The sequence below is a fragment of the Canis lupus genome, chromosome 25 (assembly GCF_048164855.1).
Source record: "Canis lupus baileyi chromosome 25, mCanLup2.hap1, whole genome shotgun sequence".
NCBI lineage: Eukaryota > Metazoa > Chordata > Mammalia > Carnivora > Canidae > Canis > Canis lupus.
In genome coordinates, this window is record NC_132862.1 from 5,172,073 (window position 1) to 5,199,309 (window position 27,237).

General features: G+C 37.0%; 2 protein-coding genes and 1 non-coding gene across 3 annotated transcripts in view; 1 reads left to right on the forward strand and 2 right to left on the reverse strand.

Annotated features, from left to right (window-relative positions):
• The window catches only part of SPATS2 (spermatogenesis associated serine rich 2), a 66,998-nt gene extending 56,452 nt beyond the window's left edge, over window positions 1-10,546 (reverse strand). Inside the window, exon 1 of the mRNA XM_072798127.1 lies at window positions 10,405-10,546. Coding sequence (XP_072654228.1) covers window positions 10,405-10,429 — 25 coding nt within the window. The 5' untranslated portion in view covers window positions 10,430-10,546. The remainder of the gene's footprint in view (window positions 1-10,404) is intronic.
• Window positions 3,485-3,594, forward strand: LOC140617775 (U6 spliceosomal RNA). Its single transcript, XR_012017942.1, has one exon. It is a non-coding gene; the product is annotated as a U6 spliceosomal RNA (small nuclear RNA).
• Window positions 10,413-27,237, reverse strand: part of DNAJC22 (DnaJ heat shock protein family (Hsp40) member C22) — an 89,839-nt gene continuing 73,014 nt past the window's right edge. Inside the window, exon 5 of the mRNA XM_072798139.1 lies at window positions 10,413-10,672. The gene's annotated coding sequence lies outside the window, so the exon portion shown is untranslated. The remainder of the gene's footprint in view (window positions 10,673-27,237) is intronic.

Below are 27,237 nucleotides of genomic sequence, written 5' to 3' on the forward strand. Positions count from 1 at the left end.
ATTTTTATGACTGGCTTATTTCACTTAGCATAATGTTCTTAAGGTTTATCCATGCTGCAGTATGCAGTGACCAGTCTTTTAATTTAATAGCTTCCCTGGAGATTATAACATCTATTTGTGACTTGCAGAATTATACTATTAATTGGCAGTTTTACTCTCTTCCTTGATAAAGCAAGGAAGCATATACCTCTCCTAATTTATAGGCCATGACTACTTTGAAGTTAATTCTGTGTATTTTTGTTTTGTTTTGTTTTTTAAGATTTGAGAGAGTGAATGAGTTGGGGGAAGGGCAGAGAGAGAAAATCTTCATATAGACTCTCTGCTGAACAGGGAGCCCGACATGGGGTTCAATCTCACAATCCATGAGATCATGAACTCAGCCAAAACAAAGAGTTGGGACGCTCAATCGACAGAGCTGCCCAGGCACCCCATAATTCTCTATGTGTTTTAAAATCCTAATAAAACTTTCTTATTGTCTTATATAATCAATATTCATTTAGACTTGGCCATGTATTTGTGGTTTGCTTTGCTATTCATGCCTTGTTCCATCTCCAACCTTCCAACTGGGTCATCTTTCTTCTGTATTCAGAATATCTTCAGGATTTTTTCAGTGGGGTTCCAATGGTGACATCTTTTTGGTTTTATTTTTGTGTTTTTTTGCTGTTTTTTAAAACTATTTCTGGGCAGCCCGGGGAAGCTCAGCAGTTTAGCGCCACCTTCAGCCCAGGGCGTGATCCTGGAGACCCGGGATTGAGTCCCATGTCGGGCTCCCTGCATGGTAGCCTGCTTCTCCCTCTGCCTGTGTCTCTGCCTCTCTCTCTCTCTCTCTCTGTCTCCCATGAATAAATAAATAAAATCTTTAAAAAAAAAAAAAAAACACCTGTTTATTTCCACTTCATTCTAGAAGGATATTTTCACTGTATATGACATGTGTAGAATTGCAGACTGGCAGTTATTTTAATTCAGACCTTTAAAGATATCATCCCACTGTCCTCTGACTTCTATTGTTCCTATTTGAGAAGTTATCTCTAGGTTTGATTGTGATCTTTTTAAAACTGTGTATTTTTTTTCCTCTGGCTGCTTTTAAGATTTTGTCTTTGTTTCCTAGAAATTTTACTATGATGTTCCTATGATGTTTACTATGATGTATTCTGCTTGTGATTGATACTTCTTGAATCTGTGGCTTGACGGTTTTCATGAATTTTGGAAAGTTATCAACAATATCTCCTCAAATACTCTTCCTTATGCTCTTTCTTCTGCAGTTCCCATTACACATATGACATAACTAATCTCTGTAGGCCTCTAAGTCTTTCACCGTCTCTTCTGTATGTCCTCATATTTTGACTTTCTATGCATGATTTAGTTTCTTCTAACTTATGCTACAGTTCACTGATTCTTCTCAGATAATACCAATCTGTTTTTTAAAACCAGACACTGAGTCCATAGTTTCAATTACTGTATTTTTCAGATCTAAAATATGCATTACAAAGTAGTTTGCCAGTTGTCTACTGAATTTCTCCATGCTGTCTTTATTTCCTTGAATCTTTTAAGAATAGTTATTTTAAATCTGGTGACTCCAATATTTAGGTCTCCTGTGTATCTGTTCTATTGTCTAATGTTAGAGACAATATTCCATATTCTTATTGTTACATCTCCTCATGTTTCTAATTATTTTTATTGTGTACTAAACAATCTATTTTTAAAAACTGATAATGAAAGTAATCTGTGAGGATTTCCAGAGAGGATCTATTTGCTTTGCACCTATATTACCTCAAACCAATTTCAGGTACTGAAATAATTTAAAACTAAGTTGCAATTCCTACAAGGGTGAGTCTATTTCCACTCATCTTTACTGCTAGGACTCAGTCTCTTGGGGGGTCCTACGCCAGAGCAAGGTGGGGTGGGTGGTCACTAGTTCCTGCTCACACCCCAGAAGGCCCTGAACATCAATCACTGGTCTCTTGGCTCCAGGAATTTGTCACCATTCAGCTTTTCAACTGCTCTATCCTTTTTGCCTATGTTATTCTCCCTTCAAAGTGTTTACCTTCCCTATCTTTGGTCTAACAGATTCTTGCATGCACCAAGCATACCCTTCTGGAATAATTTTAAAAATAATACACTAGAAAAACTTGGGGGGTTTCTTTTTTGTAGTAAGCACATAAATGAGCAGTATAAGAAATAATTTAAACTGGTTCTTTTTTTTTTTTTTTTAAGATTTTATTTATTTATTCATAGAGACACACAGAGAGAGAGAGAGAGAGAGGTAAAGACACAGGCAGAGGGAGAAGCAGGCTCCATGCAGGGAACCCGACGTGGGACTTGATCCTGGGTCTCCAGGATCACACCTCAGGCTACAGGCGGCACTAAACCGCTGTGCCACGGGGGGCTGCCCTAAACGGGTTCTAAGGACAACCAATTTTTTAAATTGCCTAGGGTAGAAAGATAAGCCACATTTACTTACTTGTTTCCCACCTTTATATTAGATATTTTACCCCTAAAAGGAAAGGAAAAAGAAATATGTGGCCAATTATTTCTAGATATCTTTTGTAGAACAGTTAGCTAGAGCCTAAAATAAAATGTCCTCTTTATTGAACTTCTAAAAAGAGATGGCATTTAAAAAGTATATTAAGAGTATGTGACTTTCAACAAAGAGAATATGGTTGAGAGCAATGAACTAAAAGGCCCAAACACTTGCTTTGGTTCTGTATTAGTTTCCTGTGGCTGCTAAAACAAATTACCACAAATATGGTAGCTCAAACTATGGAAATTTACTGTCATAGTTCTAAAGCCTAAATGTCCAAAACCAGTTTCACTGGGCTGAAATGAAGCTAATGGCAAGGTATAGTCATTCTGAAAGCTCTAGAGAATTTGTTCCTTGCCTTTTCCAATTGCTGGTAGGTGTAGGCATTTCTTGGCTTGCCATATCACCTCAATCTCTTGCCCTCATGGTTATGATGCTCTCTCTTCTATCTGAAATCTCCTTCTGCCTCCCCCTTATAAGGATATTTGTGGCTGCACTTAGGGCTCACCTGGATGATCCAGGATAAACTCCCCATCTCAAGATGTTGACAGATGGTAGCTACACCTGTGGTGAACATACAGCATCATGCATAGTTTTCAAATCACTATGCTGTACAGCCTGAAACTAATGTAACAATGTGCATCAACTATACTTCAATTAAACTTAATTTTTAAAAAGAAAAAAATCTGAAATGTTTTTAAAATTATAAATTAACATAATTTGTTTCTAGACAGCCTACAATGTATCAAAGTACTAAGCTAGGTGTTAGAAAGACATACAAGAACAAAACCCAGTTCTTATCCCAACAGGCTCAGAGTCTAATAGGCAAAGACAGGCATACAGTGAATGTTTATAAGTATCACAGATGAAGTGGAAGACACAAAGAATAAAGAGGTCAGTTCTGATAGTTATTAAAATTTCTTTAAATTTAAAAATTTTATGACTTTATAAAAACACTTTGTAGTGCTCACATCAGTGGTAGCACATATATTAAAATTGGAATGGTACAGACAAGATTGGCGTGGCCCTCATGCAAGGATGACATGCAAATTCATTAAGTGTTCCATAAAAAAAATAAAAAATAATTAAAATTTAAAAATAAAAACAGGTTATAACTCTTGTCTTTAAAAGGAAGTCCTCGGGACGCCTGGGTGGCTCAGCGGTTTAGTGCCTGCCTTCGGCCCAGAATGTGATCCTAGAGACCTGGGATCGAGTCCCACATCAGGCTCCCTGCATGGAGCCTGCTTCTCCCTCTGCCGGTGTCTCTGCCTCTCTCTCTCTGTCTCTCATGAACAAATGAAATCTTTTAAAAAAATAAAATAAAAGGAAGTCCTCACATCCGTTAGGATAGCTATTTAAAAAGCAAACAAACAGAAAATAACAAGTGTTAGAGATAATGCAGACAAATTAGAACCCTGTGTACTGCTGGTAGGAATGTAAAACGGTACATCTCCTACAGAAAACAAAATGGCAGTTCCTCAAAAGATTAAACAGAACAACCATTAATCCAGCAATCCCACTTCTGGCTATAAACCCAAAAGAAGTGTAAACAGGAATTTCAAAAGACATCTGTACACCCATGTTCATAGCATGTTATTTACAATAGTCAGACAGTGGAAACAACTCAAGTACCCATCCACAGATAAATAAAATGTGATTAATACATACAATAGAATATTATTCAACTTTAAAAAGGAAGGAAATTCTGATACATGCTACAACATGGATTAACTTTGAAGACATTATCCTTAGTGAAATAAGCCAGTCATAGAAGGACAAATACCATATGATTCCATGTGTATGAATTATTAAGAGTATCAAATTCACAGAATCAGAAAATAGAAAGTAGGATGGTAGTTTCCAGGAATTAGGATAAGAGAAAGTAGGGAGTTATTGTTTAATGGATACAGGGTTTCAGTTTTGTGAAATGAAAAAAAGTCGGGGAGGGCAGAGGAAAGGAAGAGAGAAATATTTAGGTAGCTCTATATAAAACAAAAAGTAGTGAAGCAATTAAGCAATAGCACAGTACTGGGATTGAGAAACCGTTCATGCAAATCAACTATGAAATTTAAGTCAGCTATTTTAATGTTTCAGAGGTTTAAATATCAAATGTGAAGGTGTTTTGTAGTTGAATAGTTTTACAAGTGGGAAAAGAGGAAGAGAGAGAACTAATGTTAAGTGCAAAATGAAGTTAACAAAAAAAGTACATTGCTCTTACCATTATCATTATAATTTGATAAATATAGAGCAAACACGGTTTTTAGGTCCAGAAAAATATTAGCAAATCTGTTTAAAACAGTCTAGTGTACTATCCTCAGAGATAGTGATTCAAAAACAATTTTTTTTTAATTTCTACGATGATTCTGAGATACAGTCAATTTTGAGAGAAAAAGATTACCTAACCATAATCAGGGTTCCTAAAAATGTTAAAACTACAATCATTTTGTCTCATCGTTCTCTAGTCTCTGAAGACTCTTCAAAGTGAAAATTAGGATCATTAGTAATCTGTGGGAATCAGAACTAAACCTATTCCCAGCCTTGGATTACCCTCAGAATTGGGTTTCTTTTATCTAGTGCTTGATTCAGATATCAGTCAGGAAATGGTTAAAAGTTATGCATAATTGGGATGCCTGGATGGCTCAGCAGTTGAGATTGAGCATCTGCCCTTGGCTCAGGTCCTGATCCTGGAATCTGGGATCGGGATCGGGTCCTATGTTGGGCTCCTTGAGGGGAGACTGTTTCTCCCTCTGCCTGAGTCTCTGCCCTCCCCCCACCCTGTGTCTTTCATGAATAAACAAAATCTTTTTTTAAAATTATGCATAATTATCCCACTATAAATTCATATCATGAACCTAATAGGTTCTCAAATATCTGCTATGGGTTCTACTCAAAAGCTCTTTTATTTACTTTTTTTTAAAAGATTTTTTATTTATTCATAGAGACACACACACACACACACACACACAGAGGCAGAGACACAGGCAGAGGGAGAAGCAGGCACCATGCAGAGAGCCTGACGTGGGACTCATCCAGGGTCTCCAGGATCGCTCCCTGGGCAGCAGGCAGCGCTAAACCGCTGTGCCACTGGGGATGCCCAAAAGTTCTTTTATTTGATTTTCAACATCTGGGTGCCCAAGAAACAGTTCCAGTAATCCAAGGGTAAGGCCCACAAGAGATTTTTGGCAGAAGCATTTTTTACCTAACTAGTAAGCCACATAAACCATAGGGCACTTTCTAAAGACTTGTCCTTTGTTGCCACTATTTACATAGCTATTCAAGCTACCAGGTATGAAGAACTAGTTGTTTTTATTGTTTTAATTTCTAAGCGCTGAGGACCAGTACTTTTCTTTTTTTTTTTTTTTTAATTTTTATTTATTTATGATAGTCACAGAGAGAGAGAGAGAGAGAGAGGCGCAGAGACAGAGGCAGAGGGAGAAGCAGGCTCCATGCACCGGGAGCCCGATGTGGGACTCGATCCCGGGTCTCCAGGATCGCGCCCTGGGCCAAAGGCAGGCGCCAAACCGCTGCGCCACCCAGGGATCCCGACCAGTACTTTTCTAAAACAATAAAACTGGGCTTGAGGGTGGCATGAAGAGGTTACAAGTTCTCTCCTTAAAACACATGTATTAAACTGAACAAAACTGTCAGAAACAACCTTTTCAGGGCTGTAGAAATCAAAGGCCACAACAAATTACTGAGAAACTGCTAGTGTCTTAGGTGAAGTCTGTACCCTTCTTGCCTAGGACTGCTCCCATTCACATCTCCTGCTCCATGGAGAACAATAGCTTTAACCAAGACAGGGCTAGCTATAAAAATAGCAGCTTTATTGCCAAAGAAGGCTAACTAGAGAGGAGGGCAAAACTCCACAGCTCTCTCAGATAAAGTGGATAACTTAGAAATAAATGTAAAAAACAAACAAACAAAAACAAAAACAACAAAAAAAACCCACCTTGCTGCCTTGCTAGCCTGAAGTTGAAGTGTTGGTTAAATGAGTGGTAAACAAATAAGAAATTTAAAAGGGAAACCCTGGAAATAAAGAAAAAAACATAGAAAAGCTGTATTTGTTCTCTACACATTCCTAGCTAAATGGGAAACGAGAAACTATGCACGTGCACGGGGAATCCTAAGAGCCAGTGGAAAGTAAAAGTGAAAACAAACTTAAGATCAGCCTGAACTTTGAGGTCCTCCTCAACCCACAGTTTAATCAGCAGAAAATAAAAGCTTATGCATTTTAGATGTTTAGCAAAACCTCAGTCTAAATCACTGGCTGACCAATAAACACTGCAGACACAGGGACAATCCCTAAAAAGCAAAAGTAAAAAATAAAAATTAGAATTTAAAAATATGTGCAGATACATTTGTGACTGTACACATGGGACAGGTAGAGGTAGATATCCTAGTTTATGTCCAGGCTACTTATTTTTAAAATACCTTCAAGAAAAAAAAAAAAAAAAAAAAAAAACTTCAAGAAAATAAAATAAGAATCCAGAGTTAACTATCTGTTTAAAAAAAGCCAAGAAAGAGGGCAGCCCTGGTGGCTCAGTGGTTTAGCGCCGCCTTCAGCCCAGGGCCTGATCCTGGAGACCGGTGATCGAGTCCCACATCGGGCTCCCTGCATGGAGCCTGCTTCTCCCTCTGCCTGTGTCTCTGCCTCCCTTTCTCTCTGTGTGAATAAATAATGAAATAATATGAATGAATATTATTCATTCACTCATGAATAAATAAATAAAATCTTAAAAAAAAAAAGCCAAGAAAGAAAGAAAGACTCATACATAGGAAAAACACCATCAATAGAAACGTACTCTTAAAGGGTCCACCAAGTTGGTATACCTAAGCAATAAAAACTTCAAAACAGCTAATAAAAATATTTTCAAAAAATTAAAGGAAAATACAGTCCTAATGATTTAACAAAGAGAATCCCAATAGAGAAATAGACACTATAAAACTAAAAAGAAATTCTAATTGAAAATATAATACCCAAATGAAAAATTCACCAGACTTAATAGCAAATTTGAGACAGAAGAAAAAAAAATCAATGAAATTGAAAAGAGATCAATAGGAATTAAGCAATCTAAATAAAGGAAGAACAATATGAAAAAAAATTTGAAGAAAAAAGAAAAATGTTCCTTGGTCACCTGTAGGATAACATTAAGCTTACCGATATACACATCACAGGATTCCTAACAGGAGAGGAAAGAGAGAAAGGGGCAGGAATAATTTTTTTTGATGAAACAATGGCCAAAATTTGATGAAATTCCCAAGAAATCCATACCAAATTCCATCAGTCAAACTGCTAAAGACAAAGAGAAAATCTTGAGAAGAAAAAAAGGACTCATAGCAAACAGAGGAACAACAATATGACATATTTAGTGGAAAAGCACATTCTAAGTGCTGAATTCTATAGCCAGCAAAACTATCTTTCAAAAATTAAGATAAAATAAAGATATTCAGATTTAAAAAAAAGAAAAGTCTGAAAGACTCCATTCCTGTCAGACTTGTGCACAAGAAAAACTAAATCCTTCAGGCTGAAAGGAAATAAAACCAGACAGTAACTCAAATCCAGAGGAAGGAATTAAGAGTACTCAAAATGGTAAATATTTGAGTAAATATAAAGACTACATATATATTTTTTCTCTTTTCTCCAAATTTCTTCAAAAGTAATAATTCTTATTTCTTTAAAGTAATAATTATAACAACATATTGTTGGGGATATATATATATATATATATATATATATATATATATATATGATAGTATGAAAGTAGGGAAGAGGAAACAAGGCTATATTGGAAGAGAGTTACTATATTTTACCGGAATTAAGTCAGTATTAACCTGAAGCTTGTGACAAGTTAAAGACGTATAACTGCAATCCTAGAGCAATAAAATTATTTATTTTAATTAATAAAATAAAATAACTAATAAAATAACTAAGAAATAGCTTTTAAAAATCAGAGGAATTAATACAAAGAAGTATAAAATATAAAGTAATATAAAGATAAAATACAAAAATATATAAAAAGGCAGCAATAAAGCAGGTGCAGAGGAACGAAAAAATAAGATTTAGGAAACAGCAAATAGCAGACATAAACCCAATCATTCTGATAAATACACTAAATGTTGAATGGATTAATCAAAATGCAGTTGTGAGACTGGATAAAAAGGCAAGATCCAACCATATGATGTCTGCAAGAGACACTTAAGTTCAAAACACACTGAAAGTGAAGGTTGAGGGTTTCAGTACCACCCCCACCAAAAAAAAGAAAGTAAGAGGATGAAAAAGATAATTCCTGAAAACAATAAGTATAAGAGAGTGGGAAAAATTAAACTTTAAAGACATATTCTTAGGGCAGCCCTGGTGGTGCAGCAGTTTAGCACCTAGCGCTGCCTGTGGCTGGGGGTGTGATCCTGGAGGCCCGGGATTGAGTCCCACGTCAGGCTCCCTGCATGGAGCCTGCTTCTCCCTCTGCCTGTGTCTCTGCCTCTCTTTCTCCCTCTGAATAAATAAATAAATAAATCTTAAAAAAAAAAAAGACATATTCCTAGAGACAAAGAACATTTCATAATAAAAAACAATATATCAACAAGATAAAGCAATTATAAATGTATATTACTTAATAGCAGAATCCTAAAATATGTAAATTTAAAACTGACAAAACAGGAAAAATACACAATTCAACAATCGTAGCTGAAGATTCAATGCTAACTTTTTAGATGAAACTGTTTTATTTTAAAGTCTGGAGTCCTATTTTTACTATAGTATTTCTCATCTGTAGGAGGAAAACAGATAATGTTTCAAACATAACTGGGAAGAAAGCAAACTGAACCATGACAAAGAAGAAACAAACTTTGGTTATAAAAACTTTTCAGTTAATAATCTCATTGCATAAAATAGCTCTTAAGTAATCTAACCATTCCTTAGAACTCAGATTTCCTTTATACAGATTTACTATACAATGAAACTGCAGCTTTCAAAATCACAAGCAGCTCCAGTACATTATTTTCTTAAAATGAGGTTTGTGAACTACCAAGTCAAAATTAAGTTTAAAAGCATTTTCCTTCATATTTAACACATGAGACCTAGATCTACACCTTTGTTTTGAATGGAAGAACATTAACTTTAAATTGAAAATTAAACTCAAAGAGGGAAAAAAGCCAGGATAGCTATGGTCATTCTTCTAACAAATATATTCTAGTTATTGTATAATAATAGTTCTAGTGCTACTGTTAAATTTGTCCCTTTGCATTTTTGCAGCTATTCTAAAAAAGGTGAAAAAGGGATCTTATAGTCTTTCCCAACTATTCTTGGTATTTGATTCTTTGATCTTGTATTTTACTTTAGATAAGAAGCTAGAGTGAGTAATAATCCTGGAAGGAAAGCTAAAGAAGGAATCTAAAACTAGAAGCATTTACTCTTGCTTCATTTCCTGTCTCCAATGAAAAAAACCATCAACTCACAGGATATAGAATATCCTGCAGTAAAAGTTATCTTCCACCACCGCCCCTAACATATGTCCATACTTCAGAAAGTGTATTTTCTAGATGCAGTTGACTTTCCTGCAAATATATTCCAATTTAATACATTTATAAAAGTAGAAAAGCAATTGCTATATGAATTAATTCCCAAACTGGAAACACACAAAACTGTAATCTAATATACACAATTACTTAGATAATTAAAGAGATAATGGATAAAGTTGTGAATGTTCTTACTCCTCTAAAATTAATTGCAGTCAAGATAGAGACAGATTATACCTATCAGAAGTACTGCATTGGGTGAGGGACAATATAACCATTCAAAATACATTAAGAGAACCTTTTAAAAATATATAGATCACCATTCTACATCTATGCTTTTAACAATTTATACCCACATGTAATCTTACCCTTTGAGTTTTGTTTTCTAGACATTGTGGTTTCTTTGATCTCAAAAAATACAGATGAAAAGTATCCTTTTGCCTTGTCTGGGTCCTGACGTAGTTATCTCTGATTTAAAAGCAGGCAACGGAAGTCTGTAGTTGGAGGTGATAAATACCAAATGCTGGTTATCTGAAATTCTGCTCACTAGCTGTTGATCTCTTTTCCTTCTCTTGTATCAACTTCTTGTCAGGAAATATCATTGCAGACATTCATGTCTCTTTCTCCATGGAGATTCTGGAGGGAAAACACACAAATACATTCACTATTACAGTTAACAGCTACGTGTATAAAATTTCTAACAGATACCCAAAAAATACCCGGTATTTTTTCTAAATAAAGCTAGCTATTAAAAGGAAAATACTCTAGAAAGAATGTAGTCATAAAAAGCATATTTTGCTCCAAAAGAAACTTTAATCTTAGGGAAAAAAACAAACCAAGAAACAGATTCTGAACTATACAGAACACATTGCTGGTTACCAGAGGGGAGGTGAGCGGGGGGAACGGGAAAATAGGGGATGGGGATTAAGGAGTGCGTTTGTGATAAGCACCGTGTGTTTTATGGAATTGCTGAATCACTATATCACACATCTGAAACTAATATAACATTGTATATTAATATTAACTATACTGGAATTAAAAGAAAAAGAAATTTTAATCTTAAAATCAGACCATCTTCTTAGTTCAGAAAGAAGTTGCCTTATCTTCTGTTATCTCAAAAATCTTATCCCCATCTCCACTTCACAAAGTAAAATATTACCTCTTATTACTACCTAAAATCTTTCTTACCACCTGCTTGTCCTACCCAAATCAAGGGTCTTTTTTCTGTTCTAGGATTTCCTGTATCTAACCTCTCTTCACGTTTCCCAGGTCAAATATAGCTGCAAGAAAACTGGGGAATGAGGTGAGTGAATGGGAAGAGCACAAAGGAATTTTAGTAAGAAAAACTGGAAACAGTAAATTTCTATTAGTCAATAATGCAGGAAGCAAGTTGTAAAGATACAAATGCTACTTTTTCCCATATCACTGAACTTAAAAAAAAAACAGATCCCAAGATTTCTGGGTAAAGAAAACATGAGGATCAAAGCAACTCTTATATTTGGACACTTGACAGGAAAACCCCAAGAAGGAAATGAGAACAACCTTATATGAAATACTTTCCAATACAGACGGAAGAAAATGAAGACTAAGTAGACAGCTATAGTAAAGTTAAAAAAAAAAAATTCACCAAGAGCCTCAACGGATATAGAGAAAAGATTGGTGGTTACCTGAGGCAGGGGGAGTAGATAATGGGTGAAGGGGGTCAAAAGTTCAAATTCCGAGTTATAAGATGAGTAAGTCCAGAGATGTACAGACAATAAGGTGACTAGCTCATACTATGTTCCATATTTGAAAGCAGCTAGGAGAGTGGATGTTGAAAGTTCTTGTCACAAGAAAAAACGTTTTATATATGAGAGATGTTAACCAGACTAATTTTGATGGTCATTTTGCAATATATACAAATTCTTTTTCTTAAGATATTTATTTATTTATTTGTTTATTTATCTAATTTATTTATTTATTTAGGCACAGATTGATAGAGAGACAGAGACACTGGCAGAGGGAGAAGCAGGCTCCATGCAGAGAGCCTGACATGGGACTCGATTTCAGGTCTCCAGGATCAGGCCCTGGGCTGCAGGCGCTGCTAAATTGCTACGCCACCAGGGCTGCCCTATATACAAATTCTGAGTTATTACATTGTACACCTGAAACTAATACATCACATCAATTACACCCCAAGAGTAAGAGTCTCTACAAACCACTATGGGACTTGAGGAAAGACAGGCTGAACCTCTGGAGCTTACTATCTGTCAGAGAATTGAGCCAAATTGGGAGAATCAGCCAAAGCCTATGGAATTACATGGAATTTACCATTGGATAGAGTGGACCTGATAGAAAACACTTTTTGAGATTTAGAAGAAAGAATAGAATTTAGATCTACCACAAAGGATTAAACTCTTCAATGGCAAGCTCTTCTCTACCCTCATTTCCTCAGCATAAAGACAAGAGAATGAGGGGCACCTGAGTTGGCTCAGTCAGTTAAGGGTCTGACTCCTGATCTCAGCTGAGGTCTTGATCTCAAGGTTGTGAGTTCAAGCTCTGCATTGGGCTCTACAATGGGCACGGAGCCTAGTTTAAAAACAAAGATGAACCAAAAAAAAAACAAAAAACAAAGATGAAAATAGAATGCATGTGACAGAGGAAAGTCTTCAGAAGAAGAAAAAAAAGAGATTACAATTAGAAAATATTAGAGCATTACGGGCAGCCCCGGTGGCGCAGTGGTTTAGCGCCGCCTGCAGCCCAGGGTGTGATCCTGGAGACCCTGGATCGAGTCCCACGTCAGGCTCTCTGTATGATGCCTGCTTCTCCCTCTGCCTGTGTCTCTGCTTCTCTCCCTCTGTCTCTATGAATAAATTAATAAAATCTTTAAAAAAAGAGAAAATATTAGAGCATTAAAATGATCGAATCAGGATAATTAGGATCAATATAGGGATAAAAAATATAGAACTCAATAAAGGAAACAGAAAAAAGCATTCACATACTATGCATGAAAATTTCCTTGAAATAAGAGATCTGAATCTATTGACTCCCTACCTCCAATCTGCCAGAAGGAACTGGACCACTTCTCATGACCTCTCCTGCTACTACCCTCATCTAAGCCACAATCATTTCTCCCCTGCATTGCTATAATCAGGATGGTAATAGTCTCTTAACTGGCATCCTGAGTCTTCTATCCTGCCACCCTTTAGCTTTCATCTCACTAAAGCTGCTTTTAAAATTATAAAATAAACTGTGTCTCAACTCTACTGTTCAAAGCCCTCTAGTAGCTCCCCATTTCATTCAAAGTAAAAGCCAGAGTCCTTACAGTGAATACCCTAAAAGGTCTTATCTGCTCTAATACCCTGTCCCCAAATCTTCTTTTTACCTGATATAATTTCCTACTACTCTCTCCGTCAGGTACTCCACTCTAGCCATATTGGCCTCTTTATTGTCCCTTTCGTATCCTAGATATGTTCTCACCTTCAGGCCGTTAAGGTATTCCCTCTGCTAGGAATGTTCATCCTTAGATATCTATATGAAATAATTCCTCACCTCCTTCAGGTCTTTTCTCAAATGCTACCTTCTCGGTGGTTACTCATGAAAAACTACTGAATCTGGGGTAAAAACAGTTGGAGTCTATGGCATTATTGCCTAAAGCTGTTTCCATCACCCCCAGGTCATTGCAAATGTAGTTCTACCAAGGTAGGGAAAGCCATAAAAACCAGCAGTTTCACTCACAGAGAGGGCTGACTTGATTTGAAGCAAAGAATTCCACACCCAACAGCACTGTCAGTAACAATGTGTATTCTTGGTGGCAAATGAACAAGCAAGACAAAGGACCTGAGGATGCTGTTATAGCTGGTACAAGTGATGGACCAGCAGACTAGAGAGAATTTTTTTTTTTTAAGATTTTATTTTCGACTAGAGAGAATTTAAAAGGGAAATCTGGAAGCAAGAATATAAGTGATAAGTGCTCACCCATTCATGCTGGAGAGACCAGAGAGGACCCACTAGGAGCCTGCAAAAACAGGAAGAAAAACATGAGAGGACCCAGTGGAAAGTAAAAGTTTGGGCAGACTTTTAAAATGTCTGAATTTTGGGCAGCCCCTGTGGCGCAGCGGTTTAGCGCTGCCTGCAGCCTGAGGTGTGATCCTGGAGACCCGGGATCGAGTCCCACGTTGGGTTCCCTGCATGGAGCCTGCTTCTGTCTCTGTCCCTCTCTCTCTCTCTTTCTCTGTGTGTGTGTGTGTCTCTATGAATAAATAAATAAAATCTTTAAAAATAAAATAAAATGTCTGAATTTTGAAGGAGCTCCTCAACACATACAAAGATCTACTAGTAGAGAGTGGAAGCTCTACTAGCTCAATGCATTTAGCACAATCTTTTTGTTTTTGTTTTAATTTAAATTCCATTTGCCAACTTATAGTATAATACCCACTAGGACAATTTTTGTTGACAAGTGGTTAACTGACCACTAAGCTATATAGATACAGGTATGATACCAGGAAGACAGACTTAAACATAAAAACAAATTTTAAAAATACAAAACACTGAGCAGATATTAGCAGTCACACACTGGGGAAAAACATTCCACAGATTTAGTTCAGGCAACAAAACAGAACAATCCTCGATGGGAAAAACAAATCAGAATCCAAAGTTGCTACATTATGTAAAATATCTAAGTTTTGACAAAAATTTATAAGACATGTAAAGATGCAGGAAAGTATGATCCGAACGAAGAATGGTTAAAAAAAAAAAAAAAACACCATCATGGAATTGAAAATGTCTTAGAGTAGGTCCAAATGCCAAACTAAACAAGTAAAACCTTAAAACTGTTTTAAAGGACTGAAGAAAAATACAAAGACAATGCCTCAAACAGAAAATGTCAACAAAAAGAAATCAGTAAAAAGAGGCAACTAGAAATTCTAGAGCTGAACACTGGAGTAGAAGAAAAAAAAATCTGAAAAACAGATATCTAATTTGAACAGAGAGAGAAAAGAATACAGAAAAATAAAGCCCCAGAGACCTATGGAAACAACATCGAGTATAACATACACAAATTAGGAATTCCAGAAGAAGTGGAGAAAAAACAAAAAAAGGAAAAGACCAAAAACAATACAAACGCCCAATGCGGAGCCCAATGAGGGGCTTGAACTCATGACCCTGAGATCAAGACCTGAGCTGAGATCAAGGGTCAGACACCTAACCGACTGAGCCACCCAGGAGCCCTTATAGATTAATATTTTTTTAAGTATCAGTTTGCAGGGAACCTGGATGGCTCAGTCAGTTAAGTGTCTGACTCTTGATCTCAGCTCAGGTCATGATCTCAGGGTTGTGAGATCCAGTCTCGCATCAGGCTCCATGCCAGGCATGGGGCCTGCTTAAGATTCTCTCTCTCTCCCTGTCCTTAAAAAAATCATCATTATCACCATTATCATCATCATCATCACCTACAGACTATAGAAGCTCATTTACCAGGAAGCAACAATATAACCAGTTGCTTATATTTCATAAGAAACAAGGAGAGTCAGAAAGCAGTGAAATGACATATTCAAAAATACTGAAAGAAAACTGTCAAGCAAGAATTCTATATTCAGCAAAATCATCTTTAAAAAATGAAGGTGGGGAAAGAAAAGAAAAGAAAAGAATAAAAATGGAGATTAAAAAAATGAAGGTGAAATACAGACATCCCCGATGACTTAGAGAATCCATTGCTGGCAAACCGGACTTAAAAAAAAAATACTGGGGGCAGCCCTGGTGGAGCAGCGGTTTAGCGCTGCCTGCAGCCCAGGGCATGATCCTGAAGACTCTGGATCAGGTCCCACATCAGGCTCTCTGCATGGAGCCTGCTTTTCCCTCTGCCTGTGTCTCTGCCTCTGTGTGTGTGTGTGTCTCTATGAATAAATAAAATCTTAAAAAAAAAATACTGAAGAAAATCTCACAGGCTGAAAGAAAATGACACCAGATGGTAACCTAAATATACACAAAGAAATGAGCACTGGAAAAAGTAAATATAGGTAAATATATAAGACTGACTAAAGATATTTTTATTTTCTTCTCTTAAATTCTTTAAAAGATTGTATAATGCAGAATAACAATACTCTACTTTTTTGGTTTGTAATAAATATAGACATAACAGATATAGCAACAATTTTACAAAGGTGGGAAGCTAACTTAAAGAATTAAACTAGTATTAAAATAGACTGTGATAAGTTAAGATGCATTTTATAATGTCCAGAGCAAGCACTAAGAAACTAACTCTGTAACTCAGCACCTGAAAGCCTCTGCATTTTAAATTATATATTTCTTTTTAATTGACCACATTAATTATTTCTACCTTGGCACTTGGTGGGTAGATCATTGTTGCTTTTCACAGCATTAATAAACCCATTCACTTTTTCTCCATGTGATTAAGACTTCAAGTTACGTATCACATTCTTTTTTTTAATTAATTTTTATTTATTTATGATAGTCACACACACACACACAGAGAGAGACAGAGACACAGGCAGAGGGAGAAGCAGGCTCGATGCACCGGGAGCCCGACGTGGGACTCGATCCCGGGTCTCCAGGATCACGCCCTGGGCCAAAGGCAGGCACCAAATCGCTGTGCCACCCAGGGATCCCCAGCACTCCTTTTCAATAAGTACTTGATGTATATTTTGTTTAATAAAGACAGAATTGTCTGTACACTAGGCCAATTTAAGAATGTGATATGTTGGGATCCCTGGGTGGCTCAGCGGTTTGGCGCTTGCCTTTGGCCCGGGGTGCGATCCTGGAGAAGCGGGATTGGATCCCACGTTGGGCTCCCTGCATGGAGCCTGCTTCTCCCTCTGCCTGTGTCTCTGCCTCTCTCTCTCTCTCTCTCTCTCTCATAAATAAATAAAAATAAATCATAAAAAGAAAAACTAGGGGGAAGAAGAAAAGGGAAAGTTAGTGTTTAATGGGTACAAGTTTTTGTGGGGGATGAAGAAAAAGTTTGGGGTGGTAGTGATAATTATACAACACAGTAAATGTATTCAATGCCACTGCTTTATACACTGATGAATGGTTAAAATGACAAATACTACATTTTGCATTTATATTTTAACTTCAGAAACAGACCTCAAACAACCAAAACGATCTTAAAAAAGAAAAACAACAATCACTTCCTGATTTCAAGACACTGCAAACCTATAGTGTTCAAGACAGTGGTATTGGCATAAAAATGGACATTTAGGCCAATGGAATAGGGAGCCAAAAAATAAACTCATACATGGTGAAATGATTTCTTTAAAGATTTATTTATTTATTCATGAGAGACACAGAGAGATAGAGACATTGGCAGAGGGAGAAGCAGGCTCCCCACGGAGAGTCCGATGTGGGATCTAGGATCATGCCCTAAGCTTAAGGCAGCTGCTCAATCACTGAGTCACCCCAGTATCCTTGGTCAAATGATTTTTAACAAGGGCACCAAGATCATTCAATGGAGAAAGGACATTCTCTTCAACAAATGATGCTTAAGAAACTGGATATATATGTACAAAAGAGTAAAATTGGGCCCTTACTTTACACCATATTAACAAAAATTAACTCAGATGAAATAAAAAGCTACATAAGACCTAAACCCCTGGAAGAAAAAAAAAGAGGAAAAACATGATATGGAATTTGCAATGACTTCCTGTGTATGACATCCAAAACACAGTCAAAAGAAGGCAAAAGCAGACAAATAGAACTACATCAAACTTAAAAATTTCTGTACAGGGGCGCCTGGGTAGCTCAGTTGGTTAAGCATCCGCCTTCAGCTCAGGTCATGACCCCAGCCAGGGTCCTGGATCAAGCCCCACATTGGGCTCTGCTCAGCAGGGAGTCTGCTTCTCCCTCTCAATCTGCCTGCCACTCCACCTGTTTGTGCTTTCTGTCAAAGAAACAAATAAAATCTTTTTTTTTTTTAAAAGAAACAAAACAAAACTTCTGTACATCAAAGTAAATAATCAATATGGTGACAGGAAATCTATGAAATAGGAGAAAATATTTGCAAGTATTTTTTATCAAATATTTCCAAGTATTTTATCAAAATATTTGAAAAGCAGTTAATATCCAGAATATATTTTTAAAATTCCAGCTTCACAAAAAAAAAAAACACCAAGTAGCCCAATTTAAAAATGGTCAAAGGACTTGCACTGACATTTCTCCAAAGATAAACATATGAAAAAAAAAAAAGATAAATGGCCAACAAGCAAATTAAAAGATACTTAACATCAATCATCATAGAGAAATACAAATCAAAAATATCATCTCACACCCACTTGAATGCTGCTACCAAAACAAACAAACCCTAGAAAATCAGTGTTGGCAAAGATGTGGAGATATAGGAACAAATGTTCACTATTGATGTAAATGTAAAATAGTGTAGCTACTATGGAAACAGTATGGAGGTTCCTAAAAAATACAAAACAGAAGAACTACCATCCTCGTCCAGTAATCCCACCTCTGGGTATATATCCAAAAGGGCTGAACGCAGGATACACAGAGATATTTGCTTATCCATATTTATTACCGCATTACTCATAATAGCCAAGAGGTGGAAGCAATCCAAATGCCCATCAATGGATAAATAAACAAAACATGGTAGAGGCACAAAATGGAATATTATTGAGCCTTTAAAGAAAAGTAAATTCTGGGACACCTGGCTGGCTCAGTTGGAACAGTGTGACTCCTGATTTTGGGGTCGTGAATTTGAGCCCCATGTTGGGTGTAGAGATTGCTTAAAACAAATTTTTAAAGAAGGAAATTCTAGGGGATCCCTGGGTGGCTCAGCAGTTTAGCACCTGCCTTGGCCCAGGGCACGATCCTGGAGTCCCGGAATCGAGTCCCACATCAGGCTCCTGGCATGGAGCCTGCTTCTCCCTCCTCCTGTGTCTCTGCCTCTCTCTCTCTGTCTATAATTAATTAATTAATAAATAAATAAATAAATAAATAAATAAATAAATCTTTTTTTTTTTTAAAGTAGGAAATTCTGTCAACATGCCACAACATGGATGACCAAGGACATTACACTAAATGAAATGTCACTCACAAAAAAGCCAAATATTGTACAATTCCACTTATATGAGGTATCTAAAGTAGTCAAATTCATAGAAACAGAAGAGAGAAGGAAATGAGACACTGTTGTTCAGTAGGTATGGAATTTTAGTTTTGCATGATGAAAAATTTCTGGAGATCTTTTGCACAACTATGTTAATATACTTAACACTACTAATCTGTATAATTAAAAATAGTTAAGATGGTAAATGTTATATTATTTTTTACCATAATTAATAAATTTATTTTTAAAATTTTTAGAAATATACTTATTAAAAAGAAAGAAATATACTTATTTGGGGAAAAAATGAGAAATTTAAATAAACATGGTTCAATTAGCATAATCCATCACCATTAGTGGAAAACCAAACTGAAGTACATGCTTTACTGTTGAGGTGTGTGTATCATTAATATAGCAGTGTAGCAGATGGTTAAGTGAAGTCTCTAAAGCCAGACTGCCTGGGTTTCTATCATAGCTCTACCACTTGCTAGATGAATGACTTCAAGCAAGCTACTAACCCTCTCCATGTCTCACTTTCTTCAAATGCAAAATGCAAATAATGCTAGCAACTTCCTCACAGGGCTGTTGCATGGTTTAAATGAGTTCATACAGATGTAGCATTACAACAATGCCTAACATTTACTGAAAACCACCCAACAGGGATCCCTGGGTGGCTCAGCGATTTAGCACCTGCCTTTGGCCCAGGGCATGATCCTGGAGTCCCGGGGTCGAGTCCCACATCAGGCTCCCTGCACGGAGCCTGCTTCTCCCTCTGCCTGTGTTTCTGCCTCTGTCTCTCTGTGTGTCTTTCATGAATAAATGAATAAAATCTTGAAAAGAAAAAAAAGAAAAGAAAAGAAAAGAAAAGAAAAGAAAAGCACCCAATAAACACTGGAAGACATTAACTGCAATGAAAGATGTGTTCCCTAAAACTAAAAGGTTCCAAGAATCATAGCTTATACAAGTTACTTAACAAATACTATGGGTTTACAAGCAAAAGGTCATAATTATAGGTATAGTTAGAGCCTTAGAATGGTAACTCCATTAAATTTGGATGATGTGCAATTAGGAAATTGGAATGATCTGAAGGACTCTAAAGAGAGTGAGTATATTTTTTAAGTCGTAGGGTACACTAAATCCTCATCTTCCATAATAGGATTGCCCCTGAAAAGACTAAAAAGTCAATATAACCCTATTATTCAGAAATACAGAGGTGAATAGCAAAAGAAATGCTAATGAATATCCATGGAAAGCTAGAACTAGAAATAGGTTGGAGGGAAGGGTAGAGATTGTTTTTTAAAAAATATTTTATTATTATAAACTGTGTGATACTATTTAACTTCTTATACCTTGTGGGTATATATTTAGATTTTAAAAATGCTTTAACCTATTTTTTTCTCTAACCTATTTTAAACAAACTATTAAAATACCATTTTTACCCTAAGACGAGCAAACCAAAATGATTATATATGCTGTTTAAAAAAAAAAACAAAACAGGCCTCCTATCGAAGTGAGAATGCAAATTTGTACAATACCAACAGAAAATAAAACAGTAATTATCAGAATTAAAAATGCATATACTACATTGTTGCCATTTTAGTATTTTCTTCTCTTGTTCATCTATTCTTCTCTAGACAGGGTGACAAGATGGAAAAACCTCAAAAAGAGAATAAGAGGCAGTACTGACTGCCAGGGATCTAATCAGGATGGACATAAGTAAGATGTTGGAACTAGAGTTTAGACTAACAATTATACGGATATTAGCTGGCCTTGAAAAAAAAGCACAAAAGACACTAGAGAATCCCTTTCTGGAGAAATAAAAGAATTAAAATCTAATCAAGTTGAAATAAACAAGCCTATTAATGAGATGCAATAAAAAATGGAGGCTCTGCTAGGATAAATGAGGTGGAAGAGGGAATTAGTGATATAGAAGAAAAATGATGGAGAATAAAGAAACTGAGAAAAAGAGAGAGAAACAACTATTGGATCATGAGGGGAGAATTCGAGAGTTAAGTGATACCATAAAGCAAAACAATATTAGAATAATTGGGATCCCAGAAGAAGAGGGAAGGGGGTGTAGAAGGTATACTGGAGCAAATTATAGCAGAAACCTCCCTAATCTGGAGAAGGAAACACACATTCAAATCCAAGAGACACAGAGAACCCTCCTCAAAATCAAAAATAGGAAAAAAAAAATCAAAAATAGGTCAACAGTCCAACATATAATAGTGAAACTTGCAAATCTCAGGGACAAAAAGAAAATCCTGAAAGCAGCTCAGGACAAGAGGTCTGTAACCTACAATGGTAGTAACATTAGACTGGCAGCAGACCTGTCTGCAGAGACTTGGCAGGCCAGAAAGGATTGGCATCATATATTCAGGGTGTTAAATGAGAAAAATATGTAGTCAAGAATACTTTATCCAGGTAGGATGTCATTCAAAATAGAAGAAGAGTATAAAGTTTCCAAGACAAATAGAAACTAAAAAAATTTGCATCACTAAACCTGCCCTGTAAGAAATATAAAAAGAGATCCTTTAAGTGAAGAGAGAGCCTCAAAGTAACATAGATCAGAAAGGAATAGACACAATATACAGAAACAATGACTTTACAGGTAATATGATGGCATTAAATTCATATCTTTCAATTACTCTGAATGTAAATGGGTTAAATACTCCAATCAAAAAAACATAGATATCAGATTGGATAAAAAAGCAAGGCCCATCTATATGCTGTCTTCAGGAGACTCATTTTAGACCCAAAGACACCTCCAGATTTAAGTGAGGGTGTGGAAAACCATTTATCATGCAAATGAATATCAAAAGAAAGCTGCAGTGGCAATCTTTATTATCAGACAAATTAGATTTTAAACGAAAGAAGAGGGCAGCCCAGGTGGCTCAGCGGTTTAGCGCCACCTTCAGTCCAGGGCATGATCCTGGAGACCCAGGATGGAGTCCCATGTCAGGCTCCCTGCGTGGAGCCTGCTTCTCCCTCTGCCTGTGTCTCTGCCACTCTCTCTCTGTGTGTCTCTCATGAATAAATAAATAAAATCTTTAAAAAATAAATAAACCAAAGAATAGTAAGAGATGAGAAAGGACACTGTATCATAATTAAAGGGTCTATCCAACAACAGGATCTAACAATTGTAAATATTATGTCCTTAACATGGGAGCAGCAGTTATATAAATCAATAACAAAATAAAAAAACACATCAATTATAATACAATAATACTAGGGGACTTTAACACCCCACTCATTGCAATGGACAGATCATCTAAGACGATCAACAAGGAAACAAGACCTCAAAAAAAAAAAAAAAAAAAAAAGAAACAAGACCTCTGAATGACACACTGGACCAGATGGATTTCACAGATATACTCAGAGCATTCCATCTTAAACAACAGGATACACATTCCTCTCAAGTGCACATGGACTGTTCTCTGGAATAGATCACATATGGGCCACAAATCAGGTCTCAACTGGTACTAAAAGAATAGAATCATTCCCTGAATATTTTCAGACCAAAATGCTTTCAAACAAAGTCAATCACAAGAAGAAATTTGGAAAGAATGAATGGATTAACCAGGAAATTATAGAAGAATTTTTAAAATTCATGGAAACAAATGAAAATGAAAACACAACTATTCAAAACTTTTGGGATGCAGCAAAGGTAGTCCTATGAGGGAAGTATATGGCATACAAGGCCTTTCTCAAGAAATGGAAAGGTCTAAAGCTCACAACCTAACCTTACACCTAAAAGAGCTGGAGAAAGAACAGCAAATAAAGCCTAAATCCAGTAGAAGAAGAAAATTAATAAAGATTAGAGCAGAAATAAAAGATAAACCAAAAAAATAGTAGAACTGATCAATCAAACTAGGAGCTGATTCTCTGAAAGCATAAGATTGATAAACTCGACAGGCTTATCAAAAAGAAAAGAGAAAGGATCCAAATAAAATCATGAATCAAAGAGGAGAGATCACAGCTGACACTGAAGAAATACAAACAATTATAAGAACATATTATAGCAACTATATGCCAACAAATTAGGCAATCTGGAAGAAATGGATGCATTCCTAGAGATGTATAAACTACCAAACTGAAATAGGAAGAAACAAAAAACCTGAACAGACCCATAACCAGGAAGGAAATTGAAGCAGTAATCAAAAATCTCCCAACAAACAAAAGTCCAGGGCAAGTGGCTGACTTCCCAGGGGAATTCTACCAAAAATTTAATGAAGAATTAATGTCTATTCTTCTGAAGCTGTTTTAAAAAACAGGAATGGGGGCAGCCCCAGTGGCACAGCAGTTTAGCGCCACCTGCAGCCCAGGGTGTGATCCTGGAGACCCGGGATCGAGTCCCATGTCAGGCTCCTGCATGGAGCCTGCTTCTCCCTCTGCCTGTGTCTCTGCCTCTCTCTCTCTCTCTCTCTCTCTCTCTCTCTGTCTCTCATGAATAAATAAATAAAAATCTTTAAAAAAATAAAAAATTAAAAACAGGAATGGAAGGAAAACTTCCAAACTCTATGAGGCCAACATTACCTTGATCCCAAAACTAGGGGATCCCACCAAAAAGGAGAACTACAGACCAATATCTCTGATGAACATGGATTCAAAAGTTCTCACCAAAATGCTGGCTAATAGGACCCAACAGTACATTAAAAGGATTATTTACCATGACCAAGTAGGATTTATTTCTGGGCTACAAGGGGTGGTTCAACATCTGCAACTCAATCAATGTGATACACCACATTAATTGAAGGGAAAAAAAAGGACAAGATCCATATGGTCTTCTCAATAGATGCAGAAAAAGCATTTGACAAAGTACAGCATCCTTTCTTGATAAAAACGCTGCAGTGTAGGGACAGAAGGAACATACCTCAGTATCATAAAAGCCATATAGGAAAAGCCCCACAGCAAATATCATCTTCAGTGGGGAAAAACTGAGAGCTTTTCTCCTACAGTCAGGAACACCACAGGGATGCCCACTCTCACCACTGTTATTCAACATAGTACTAGAAGTCCCAGCCTCAGCAATCAGACAACAAAAAGAAAGAAATAAAAGGCTTCCAAATCGGCAAAAAAGCCAAACTCACTCTTCACAGACAACATGATACTCTAGGTAGAAAACCCAAAGACTCCACCCCAAAATTGCTAGAATTGATACAAGAGTCGGCAAAGTCACAAGATATAAAATGAATGCACAGAAGTCAGATGTGTTTCTATATACTAATAATGAGGCAGAAGAAAAAGAAATCAAGAAATCGATCCTATTTATAATTGCACCCAATACCGTAAGATATCTAGAAATAAATCCAACCAAAGAGGCAAAGGATCTGTACTCAGAAAACTACAGAACACTCATGAAAGAAATTAAGGATAAACACAAAGAAATGGAAAAACATTCCAAACTCATGGATTGGAAGAACAAATATTGTTAAAATGTCTAGGCTATCTAGAGCAATCTACACATTCAGCACAATCCCTATCAAAATACCATCAGTATTTTTCATAGAGCTGGAACAAACAACTCTAAAATTTGTATGGAACCAGAAAAGACCCCAAATAGCCAAAGGAATTTTGAAAAAGAAAAACAAAGCTGGAGGCATCAAAATCCCAGACTTCAAGCTCTATTACAAAGCTGCAGTCATCAAGACAGTATGGTACTGGCACAAAAATAGACACACAGATCAATGCAACAGAACAGAGAGCCCAGAAATGGACCCTCAACTCTATGATCAACTAATCTTTGACAAAAAAGGAAATAATATGCAGTGGAAAAAAAGAGTCTCTTCAACAAGTAGTGTTGGGATAATTGAACAGCCACATGCAGAAGAATGAAACAACCATTTTCTTATACCATACACAAAAACTAACTCAAAATAGATGAAAGACCTAAATGTGAGATGGAATCCATCAAAATCCTAGAGAACACAGGCAGTAACCTCTGTGACCTTGGCCACAGCAACTTCTTGCTAGATGCATCTCTAAAGGCAAGGGAAACAAAGGCAAAAATGAACCATTGGGACTTCATCAAGATAAAAAGCTTTTGCACAACAAAGGAAACAGTCAACAAAACCCAAGGACAACGACAGAATAGGAGAAGATAGCTGCAAATATCTCATCAGATAAAAGGCTAGTATCCAAAATCTATACAGAACTTATGAAACTCAACACCCAGAAAACAATAATTCAATCAAGAAATGGGCAGAAGACATGAACAGACATTTCTCCAAAGAAGACATACAAATGGCCAACAGATACACGAAAAAAAGTTCAACATCACTCAGCATCAGGGAAATACAAATCCAAACTACAATGAGACACCACCTCACACCAGTCAGAATGGCTGAAATTAACAAGTCAGGAAAGAACAGATGTTGGCAAGGATGCGGAGAAAGGGGAACCCTCTTACTCTGCTGGTGGGAATGCAAGCTGGTACAACCACTCTGGAAAACATTATGGAGGTTCCTCAAAAAGTTGAAAACAGAGCTAACCCCATGACCCAGCAATTGCACTACTAGGGATTTACCCCAAAGATATAAACATAGTGATCCGAAGCAATGTCCACAACAGCCAAACTATGGAAAGAGCCCACAGGTTCATCAACACATGAATGGATAAAGATGCAGGAGATATAGATAGATAAATAGACAGGCAGACATATAGACATAGATGTAGATATAGATAATGGAACATTACTCAGCCACTGAAAAGAATGAAATCTTGCCACTGGTAACCACGTGAATGGAATTAAAGGGTATAATGCTAAGTGAAATAAGTCAGAAAAAGACAAATACCATATGTTTCACTCATATGTGGAATTTAAGAAACAAAACAGATGAACACAGAGGAAGGGAAGGAAAAATACAGTAAGATTAAAATTGAGAAGGAAGGGATCCCTGGGTGGCGCAGCGGTTTGGCGCCTGCCTTTGGCCCAGGGCGCGATCCTGGAGACCCGGGATCGAATCCCACGTCGGGCTCCCGGTGCATGGAGCCTGCTTCTCCCTCTGCCTGTGTCTCTGCCTCTCTCTCTCTCTCTCTCTCTCTGTGTGACTATCATAAATAAATAAAAAATTTTTTTAAAAATTGAGAAGCGGGATCCTTGGGTGGCGCAGCAGTTTCACGCCTGCCTTTGGCCCAGGGCGCGATCCTGGAGACCCGGGATCGAATCCCACGTCGGGCTCCCGGTGCATGGAGCCTGTTTCTCCCTCTGCCTGTGTCTCTGCCTCTCTCTCTCTCTCTGTGACTATCATAAATAAAAAAAAAAAAAAAAAAAAAAAATTGAGAAGGAAGCAAACCATAAAAGATGCTGAGAGTTGCTGGAGGGGTGGTTGGTAGGGGAAAGGGATAGAACACTATGGATGACGGGCATTAAGGAGAACACTTCATTAATTAATGAACACTGGGTATTATCTTTTTTTTTTTTAATTTTTTTTTATTTATTTATGATAGTTACACAGAGAGAGAGAGAGAGGCAGAGACATAGGCAGAGGGAGAAGCAGGCTCCATGCACCGGGAGCCTGACGTGGGATTCGATCCCGGGTCTCCAGGATCGCGCCCTGGGCCAAAGGCAGGCGCCAAACCGCTGCGCCACCCAGGGATCCCATCTTTTTTTTTTTTTTTTTTAGTTTTATTTATTTATTCATGAGAGACACAGAGAGGCAGAGACACAGGCGGAAGGAGAAGCAGGCTCCATGCAGGGAGCCCGACGTGGGACTTGATCCCAGGTCTCCAGGATCAGACCCTGGGCCAAAGGTGACACTGAACCGCTGAGCTACCCGGGCTGCCCAACACTGGGTGTTATATGCAACTGATGAATCACTAAACTCTACCTTTGAAACTAATAATATACTATATGTTAATTGATTTTAAATAAAATATAATTAATTAAAACTTAAAAATAATAAACCTATAAAAAAAGAATATGCCTCTGATGCCATATTAGCTATTATGAATCAAAAAGACAGCACAGTTATCCTACTCCAGCATAGTCTTCTTAGATGAAGATTACTGCCAAAGGACCACCTGGGGCTCAAGAACCAAAGTCTGAGTATCACTAAACTGGAAAAACAATGGTCTGTGTTCTCTTGCTAGGAAAAATAGAAAAGATGCTTTTGATAAAATTTGCCTTGAGAGTTGTTAAAATAAAACACAAATGAAG